This window comes from Equus quagga, chromosome 16 (genome assembly GCF_021613505.1).
Source record: "Equus quagga isolate Etosha38 chromosome 16, UCLA_HA_Equagga_1.0, whole genome shotgun sequence".
In the NCBI taxonomy this organism is placed as follows: Eukaryota; Metazoa; Chordata; class Mammalia; order Perissodactyla; family Equidae; genus Equus; species Equus quagga.
Genome location: NC_060282.1, coordinates 622,946 through 632,643, shown reverse-complemented (window position 1 = coordinate 632,643; position 9,698 = coordinate 622,946). Strand labels below are relative to the sequence as shown.

The following is a 9,698-nucleotide window of genomic DNA, read 5'->3' as shown; positions in this document are numbered from 1 at the left end:
CAGCACTGCCACCAGCAGCCCCACTTCACGGAGGGACGACGGGAAAAGACGGCCCAGGGCCAGCACTGCCACCAGGAACCCTGTCTGAACCCTCACTGCAGTGGGGAGCATGCAACCAGGCACTTCTGGAGATAGCCGTGCACACCCCAGCCCAACGTACACAAACTCGCACTCACACCCTGGGCCCCCAAGGGGCCACAGGGCTCCTCCTCAGGAAGCTCCCCTCACAGCTTCCCCAGCAGCCTGCCCCAACGCTGGGAGAACGCCAGCCTGGCTGTGCCTCCACAGACTCACGCCTGGGCCTGGCCACTGCGCAGGTGGCACTTTACAAGCTGGGCTTCCAGCCTGAGCCAAGGGCTGCCGCTAGCTGCCAATTACAAGTGACTGCTCTGAAGAAGGAACCCTCAGCTTGGCTGACAACGAGGGGGCCCCGCTGAGCCTGGACTGGGCATGCGGGCACAGAATGACCCCAAGGCCGGGGCGGTGGCCCTCGCCCTATCCCATGTCCTGCCGAGTACCTTCCCCAGGGCAGGAGGATGTCTGGACCGAGTTACACAAACTGCAGAGCCTCTCTCATCTTCGGTAATGAAACCGGAGTAAGCGTGGCCACCTTCTGCACCATGCAGAGGGTGGGTGTGATCACTGGCTACATTCAGTTGCTCATTTTTCTTTCATAGAAAAACAAAGGCTCCAAGTCTCATTACCCTTTCACGATGATAACAGGCTGTTTGTTCTTTGCTACTAAGTAGTTATTTAAAACAAACTGACAAACACATTTATATGTCATCTGTTCAAGGCAAAGTTTTAATAATGAGTAAAAAAAGGTCCTTTTTAATAATACACTTGTACTATGGGGAAAGCATCCTGAAAAAAGCTGCTTGAGATAAGCCATATAATTAACTCAATAAGAACAGAAAGGGCATTTTATACACCCAATACCTATTTCACAACCACAAAGAAAACCCTAGGCCAAGGATTTTGCCAGAGAATTCTACCAAAAGTTTCAGAAATAATGGTAAACTTCAAGAACACCAAAGAAAACAAAAACAAAACAAAAACAGCCTGACCCCAGGCTGACGGCACCTCCAGCACCAACAGTGCACAGGCAGGTGAGACAGGAAGTTACACCAAACTCCTCAAAATACCTGCAAATGAGCCCAGTGACATGCGAAAAGCACACTACATCACAACCAAACTGAGCTATTCCAGGAATGCGAAACTAGTTTACCACAAGAATGCCCGTCGCTACGATTCACCATACTATCAAAATTAAGAAGAAACGTGTGTCGTTTCAACGGATATAAAAAAGCATTTGATAAAATCCTAGACCCATTCATGATAAAAATTCTTAGCAACCCATGAATGCAACTTCCTTAAGTGAATAAAGGTTATCTACGCAACACTGCACTTGGAGGAAAACGGATCGGACCAGCCCAGGACACACGCTCTCCCCTTGCCAGGTACAAGGTCAACACACAGAGACCAACTGCACCTCGGTACACCTGCAAGACAAGAGTGAAAATGCAAAAGGATTTTAAGAGATGCGTGGACACAGTCAGATGGACTAACATACTATCGGCATCCTGGAAGGAAGGAGGGAGGGAAGGACAGAATCAATAAATGAGGAAATGTTGACCAAAAATTTTCCAAAACTGATGAAAAGCATCAATCCACAGATTCAAGAAGGTCATCAAATCCCAAAGCAGGATAAATACAAAGAAGACTACAACCAAGCACATCACAGTCAAAAGACAGAAAAACAAAAACAAAACATCTTAAAAGTGGCCACAGGAAAAAAGAGACGTCACCTTCCTAAAAGCTGGTTTTGAACGGATACTTTACAAGCCAGAGACCGTTGAATAACATCTTTAAAGAGCTGAAAGAGGGGGCCAGCCCCGTGGCTGAGTGGTTAAGTTTGCGCGCTCCGCTTAAGCGGCCCGGAGTTTTGTTGGTTCAGATCCTGGGCGCAGACATGGCAGTGTTCATCAGGCCATGCTGAGGCGGCGTCCCACATGCACAACCAGAAAGACCTACGACTAGAATATACAACTATGTACCAGGGGGGCTTAGGGAGAAGAAGAAAAAAAAGAAGAAGATGATTGACAACAGATGTTAGCTCAGGTGCCAAAAAATAAAAAACAAAATAAATAAATAAATAAAGAGCTGAAAGAAAAAAGTCAACTAGAATTCTAAACCCAGTGAAAATATCCTTTGAAAAGGAAGTTGAAAGAAAGATGCTCTTAGACAAAGAAAAGCGCAGCAAATTCACCACCAGGAGAAACACTCTATAAGAATTAATAAAGGAAGATCTTCAGGCTGAAAGTCCAATGACTAAAAAGGATTATAACCTCCTGAATAAAGTAAGAATCCATGAGTCTGTGATGACATAAATAAAAGAATAAGTAAATAGAGGGAGGAAAGCTCTTCCTTCTGGTGAAAAGCCCACCACAGACGTAGAAGGAACAGTGGGATTAGAAAAAGTGCAAGAGCCACCATCATCAGCATAACTGATTCTGACAAAACAATGGATGCTGGAACTAGAAGACGAAAGTTTGAGGAGTAAGACAGCATTTACACAGCCTCCAAATAAGTCCGCGTAAGATCCTTATTAGCGGGGCCAGCCAGTGGCGCAGCAGTTAAGTGCGCACATTCCACTTCAACGGCCTGGGGTTCGCTGGTTCGGATCCTGGGTGCGGACATGGGACCGCTTGGCAAGCCATGCTGTGGCAGGCGTCCCACAAATAAGGTAGAGGAAGATGGGCACAGATGTTAGCTCAGGGCCAGTCTTCCTCAGCAAAAAGAGGAGGATTGGCAGATGTTAGCTCAGGGCTAATCTTCCTCAAAAAAAAAAAAAAAAGATCCTTATTAGCTACCAAAGGAAAAATCATAACATTACAGTGGGAAACCTGGCCAACCCACCCTAAACAAGCCATCCAAGCCAGCACCCCAGTGACCGCACAATGGGACATCAAGGCACTTCTTTTGCTACAAAGAACATCATTAGGACAAAGTGGCCAGATCTGACTGGCCTAGACTTCTATCAGTGTCACCATCTTGACTCATATCATTGTTCTGTGGTTCTGCAAGAGACTGTCATGCTGTCGCGATGCACCCACCACGATGACCTCTAGGAGCTAAGGGACCTCCTGTCTAACTTACTATCCAGGTTCAGGAAAGAGACAGAGGAACAGAAAATGTTCACATTTGGGGCCCTGGGTAAAGGTACAGAGGAAATCTCTGTGCTCTTCTTGTAACTTTGCTGTGAGTCTGAAATTGTGTAAAACTGAAATACTAAAAACAACAACAATAATGTTTTCCAGGCATACAACATATGCAGAAGTAAAACCTGCACAGCAGAACAAAGAGTACAGGGTAAAAGGGCTGAAGCGTCACAAGGATTTTGTGTCATTTGGGGCAAAAGGACTCATTTGAGCCAGACTGTGATACAACAGGGAAGCCTCTGGTAATCTCTAAAGAAACTAATTAGAAGATAATACAAGATGCAACGAAAAACCAATAGAGAAGATAAAATGAAATGAAAATACCAGACTGATCCAAAACACAGAGAAGAAGGAAAAAGGAGAATGAAGGAACAACAGACAGAAAGTCACAGACCAAGACGGTGGTCACCCCGCTGCAGGAGAAATGAGGTCACACGTGGACAAACCCCCCGCCCCGAGAAGACACACTGAGGGGCGGTCCACACCCAGCCATCTGTACCTAGTCACCGTAAACAGAAGGACAGATTTTCAAAAGACATTCCGTGCAAGGACTTACAGAAAAGGAAGCTGAGGTAGCACATTACTACTGGACAATGCGGATCTGAAGGAAAAAGCATCAGAGAGAAAAGAGGACACTTCATGATAAGAAGGTCAGCTCAAAGTGAAATATTATTCTAAATTTGTCTTGTGTGTACCTAATAGCGCAGCTTTAAAACACACATTATTCTTGATGATCCTGTAGGGCAAGTGCCCCATCTTATTCATCTTTAAAATTATCTTGGATATTCTTGACTTTTGGCTCTTCTATGTAAATCTGAGAATCAGATTATTAAATCTAATGAGAAACTTTATTGAAACTTTGCAAGGAAGGACAATGAATTGACGGGTTAATTTGGGGAGGGCTGACATCGCTATACTATTCAGACTTCCCATTCCTAACCATGATATATTTTCCACTTACTCAGTTCTTTTCTTAATTTCAATAAAGTGCTGTACGTTTTTTCCTCCCAAAGGTCACAGGGGCCTTTCCTGCTGCCCAGCTGTCACACTACAGCTGCCCCAGGCCACGCACTCGTCCACCTCCCACACACAGCTTCTCCGCTCTCTGCAGAGCAGCTCGCCCTCCTCTCGCTCAGCTGCCCTTGCCTCCTGCCTCGCCCAGAGGACTGAGGTACCAGCCACACAGCCCACCCCCACCATCTGCTCCCACACTCTCTGCTTCCCTCCTGTCTCCAGGGTGAGCGGTTCACTGCAGCAGCCGCCTGCACTGCACTCGATTCCCTAGGGCAGATTCAACACAGCCTCGGGACGGGGCCATCCCTTCCCTCCTGAATCTGGGCTGAGGGCTGCTCTGAAGGACAGGCTGTGGTGGAAGTGACACCGTGCCCCCAGCATCTGGCCCTTGTGATGACTGGCAGCTTCCCCCTTAGTGTCTGAGCTCCAGGTAAGGAGCCTAACTACCTGAGGACACCATGCTGCCAAAAAAGCCAAGCTAGCCACGCGGGGAGGGAGGAAGAGACACGCTCCTGCTGGCCTCCAGTCCTTCAAAGCACCCAGTGGGGGCCCAGACCTCACAGAGCAGAGGCCAGGAGTCCCCACGGCCCCTGCTGTGCCCTGGCCAAACTCTGACTGACTCACAGATGTGCGTGGCCATGGTAAGAGACTGCTGTTTGAAGCCCCAGGGCAGTTTGTTCTACGGCAATTACTAGACTGATCCCAAACACTCTCACCCACTCGAGGACCCCTCCCCACCTCTCCCTCCATCATCTCCACCTCCCTCTGCCACACACTTTACTCCCTGGTGCAAGAGTTGGCAACTTTCCTGGAAGGGGTCAAAGAGCAGACATCTGACTGAGGCTTTGCAACGGCATCTGGTTTGTTGAGAATCCTGCTTTGGAATTTGTTACAACTCTTTAAAGATATAAAAATCTTCCTTAGATCTCAGTAGGCCAGGGCCGTGCCATGGCTGGCACGCTCTGCTCATTCTCTTCACTGCATAAATGTGCTGCTGTCTCACTCATCATTAAAAAACCCTCTGGGGCCAGCCCCGTGGCCGAGTGGTTAAGTTCGCGTGCTCTGCTCCGGCGGCCCAGGGTTCGGATCCTGGGAGCGGACATGTCACCGCTCGTCAGGCCACGTTGAGGCGGCGTCCCACCACATCCCACAACTAGAAGGACCTGCACTAAGATATACAACTGTGTACAGAGGGGGTTTGGGGAGATAAAGCAGGAAAAAAAAAAAAAAAAACATTGGCAACAGTTGTTAGCCCAGGTGCCAATCTTAAAAAAAAAATTAAATTAAATAAAAAAAAAACCCTCTTTTCCTGCCATTTCTTTGCCTCCCTTTGCATGAATCTCCTCCAGAGCTGTCAATGTTACTTACTCTCCTTCTCCACTGGGCTCTTTAACCCCACAGGCCCACATCCCCACCTGCCACAGACTGCCTTTCAAGTGTCACCAGGGCCCTCCAGGTCTCAGGCCTCACCTGAGGCCGCACAGCATGGTCCCTCCCCCGATATGCTGCCTTCCCTTGGCTGCCAGGACCCACTCCAGCTTTCCTCCCACCTCCCTGGCCACACTTCCTCCAACTCTTCGATGGCCTCTTCTCTTCTCCTCAACGTTCAATGCTGGGGTGCCCCAGGGCCCAGGTGGCTGTCTTCTGGATGATCCAACCAGCTTCAGAATCTAAACACCACCCACAGGCTGAAGACCCCAACTTTAGCTCCAGCCTAGACCCCTCTTCTCAATTCCAAACTCCTGCCCTCAGCTCCTCCTCGGCATGGAATCAGCACCTCAACATATCTGTAGTAGCCAGTGTCCAAGATGGCCCCAATAACTCCTGCCTCTCAGAATTCACACCCTGTGCAGCCTCCTCCCGCTGCGCCAGGGTTGGTCAACATGACCTGCAGAATATGGCAGAACTCACAGTGTGCCACCCACAGTTGAGCTTAAAAAAGACACTGCAGGGGCTGGCCCCGTGGCCGAGTGGTTGAGTTCGCGCGCTCCGCTGCAGGCGGCCCAGTGTTTCGTTGGTTCGAATCCTGGGCGCGGACATGGCACTGCTCATCAAGCCACACTGAGGCAGCGTCCCACATGCCACAACTAGAAGGACCCACAATGAAGAATATACAACTATGTACTGGGGGGCTTTGGGGAGAAAAAGGAAAAAAATAAAATCTTAAAAAAAAAAAAAGACACTGCAGCTCCCGTCCTGGTGGGTCTGCCTGTCAGCCCTCAACCTGGGGGCGGCTGCCCTGTGGAGAGACCCACATGGTGAGGAACTGAGGCCTCCTCTCAACAGCCGAGTGAGTGAACGGGAGGCAGACGCTCCAACCCCATTGGAGCCATCAGAAAATGGCAGCCCCAGCCAACATCTAACTGCAACCTCCTGAGACATCCTGAAAAGGAGCCACCCAGCGAAGAGACTCCTGCTTCCTGACTCTCAGAAACTGTAAGATAACTTGTTACACAGTAACAAGTAACAAATACAATGTCCAAAAATGAGCTCCTGATCCCCTCTCCTCATCCCCTATTCCATCCACAGCCTTCTCCAGTCACATAACAGCAACTCCACCCCTCCAGGTGCTCAGACCAAAACTTGGACTCTGGCAAAACCTTGGTGTTGCCCTCAGCTCCTCTCCTCACCCCCGCATCCTGTCCGCCCTGAACCTGACTGCTTTCCACCACGTCCACTGCCTCGTGCTGCTGACTGGTATCCCTGACCGAACCCACCTCCCCCACCCCCTCCCCGACCCCCCAGCTTACAGTCTGTTTTTAACACAGCAGCCAGAGTGACCCTTGCAAAATACAGGTCAGATGAAGTCACCCCTCTGCCAAAACATTAACTCCCATTTGCCTCACAGTCAGAGCTCAATTCCTACAATGGCCCAAAAGGTCATTATGCTGATGCCCCACCCCCACCCTGTTACCTCTCTGACCTTCTGCTCTCTCTCTTCCTCACTCACCACCTCTTGGCTCCTCCTTGAATACCAGCTCCTCCTGCCTTAGGACCTTGGCTCTGTCTGGAATCTCTTCGCCCAATACTCACCAGGCTCTCTCCATCAGTTCCTCCTCACCTGCTCAAATCTCAGCTTCCCAAGGAGGCAAGATTTAACACTGCACCTGGTTCTCCACTGCCCCCTCCTGCTCTGCTGGTTTCCACAACACTTTCACCTCTAGCACATGACTGTACCGGCCGTGTGTGGTCTGTCACCCAGGAGAACAAGACTGCCACGAGAGCAGGTCTCTCTGACTGTAGTGCTCGCCAACATCTCCCCAGACGCCTGTGTAAAACAGGCGCTTAATAAATATCTGCTGAAAGGACAAATGATGGAATTCCAGTGGGCTGTGTTCCCATTTGTAAAAAACATAACGATGTAAAAACTTCCAATTTGTCTCTAAAAGTTGCCTAGCATCAGGAAAGAGGAAACTTTATAGGAAGATGGGACTGAAAAACCAGCCTCAGGTTTAGGAAATACAACAAAGATGCTCTCATTCAGTGTGGAGCTGTAAGTATTTCTCTGCAAGATCACCTTTCCAGTTTCGACTGAAATTTTGACAAAAGCCAAACACTGACCTCCAAACTGCTGTACCACAAAGGCTTAAACTAAGGCTTTTTCTAATGACACACATTCAGTTATAAAGTTCTCTTTATATGATATTCCATCCTTTTTATTTTGCTCGTTTTATCATGTACGTATTAGTACAGTAGTACACACATTTAATGCAAAAAACAAACACACGTGTCCTGGAGTGGGTACCCAGGAACATGGTCCTCCTTCTGGCTGCCCCTCTGACCCCATGGGCCGGCTGCATCATCCCCTACTCCAAACCCTTTGGTGACTCCTCCCTGCTCTGTGAACAACAATCCTCCCCCCTACCCCACTTCCACTCTACACCCAGTCCCACTCTGCATGCCCTCCCCACACTCAATCACTTCTGGCCTGTGCACAGGTTCTTCCTTCTGCCTTGAACACCTTCCACTCCCCATCCTTGTGCCTGGCTAAATCGTACTCGCCCTTCAAGAACAGATAAGAAGCCGCCTCTTGCAAGAACCCTTCCTGGACCAAGTGCCTCCTCTCCAACAACCAAAGCACCCCTGTATTTCCTCTACTGATGGGTTCATCACACTTTACTAAAACTCCTGCCAACAGTCTGTCCCCCCAGCCTTGTTCCTTTTGCCAGGAATGTTCTTCCCGACAAACGCCTACTCGGCCTGGGGGGCTCTCCTGATCAACCAACTGGAAATCCACCGCCTCCCTCATTCCCTCCTCCATTTCCTCAGCGGCACTTGGTGCAATCTACCAGCGTGTTTACGGGCGTCTATTGATTTTGCGGACGATCTCCTGCCCCAAGTTGCTGCAGGTTTTATTCACCACTATATTCCTACCACCTAGCACACGGCAGGTGTTCACATAATTTGCTGGAAAAGCAAAAGAGCAGGTAAGACGCGCCGGGGCAGGCGGCCGTGCCCACCGGGAGCGGGAAGAGAGGCGGCAGACGCGGCGGCGGCGCACAGGCGCTGGACACGCCTCGGGGCCCGCGCGGCCGCCTACCTCGGCGTCGCGGTTGAGGCGGTACACGTAGAGCTGCGAGGTCCCGGCCACCACGAGGTTGCGCTCGCTGTTGTTGAAGAAGTTGCAGTACATGGAGAACTCGAGGCCGGTGGGCGGGTGCGCCTGCTTGTACACGGCGTACATGGTGCCGAGCCAGGCTGCGCGGGGCCAAAGGGCAGGATGAGCGCGGCCGCCCGCGCGACCCCAGCCCGCCGCCCCCACGGCCGGCGCCACCCGCCCCGACCTGGCAGCTGGAGCAGGCTCGCGGGGGACCGGGACGGCGGCGAACACGGCCCGGCCGGGCCCGGAAGCTGAGCGCCGAGGTTCCGGGCTCCTGCGCCTGCGCAGCGCCACGAGGTGGAGCGGCTGCGGGGCGACAGCGGCCCCTGGTGGCCGGGCGGGGCGACGCCGCGGCTCCGCTCCCCGGCTCCGCGTCGAGTCCCGGATCCCGAGCTCGCTCGAAACCCGGAGGTACCGCGGCCGGGGGAACGCAGCGGCCGGGTGGAAGCGGGGCAGGGGATGCGGCGGCGCAGGGCCGGCTGGGCCCGGGGCCCCTTCCCGCCCCAGAACCCAGAGGTGAGTCCCCCGCCTGACCCAGGATGGGGGCGCTGTGGGCGAGGCGCCGTCCCGGGGGCTGACGCCGTGAGCCGGGCGAGCCTGGAGCGTGGGGCCGGGAGGGAAGAGACGCTCGGCCGCGAACGCGCTCCAGTGACGCCCGCCGCAAGAGCCGCCAGCTTGGAGGAGGCCCGCTTAGTCCAGGGTCGAGGAAGCTCCCTGCAGAGATGGCATGTCCCGCCTCTGCTCCGCGGTCCCTCCGCAGAGCGACCCCGTCGCCAGCACACGTGCGCTGAGGACGCGCGGCGCCCGGCCCGGCGGCCCGCGTTTGCCGGTCCTCCCCGCTCCGACGGGAGCCCCTCTCCCGG

At 52.1% G+C, this 9,698-nt stretch overlaps 1 protein-coding gene across 3 annotated transcripts in view; it reads right to left on the bottom strand.

Annotated features, from left to right (window-relative positions):
• The window catches only part of CPSF1 (cleavage and polyadenylation specific factor 1), a 17,395-nt gene extending 8,318 nt beyond the window's left edge, over positions 1 to 9,077 (bottom strand). For 2 of the 3 annotated variants that reach the window (XM_046641913.1, XM_046641915.1), the window contains exons 1-2: positions 9,020 to 9,077; positions 8,776 to 8,933 (exon numbers count right to left, since the gene is read on the bottom strand). In XM_046641913.1, the coding sequence (XP_046497869.1) occupies positions 8,776 to 8,919 (144 nt within the window). In that variant the 5' untranslated portion in view covers positions 8,920 to 8,933; positions 9,020 to 9,077. The other variant, XM_046641916.1, reaches the window with a different exon arrangement.
• Positions 9,078 to 9,698: the final 621 nt, after the last annotated feature.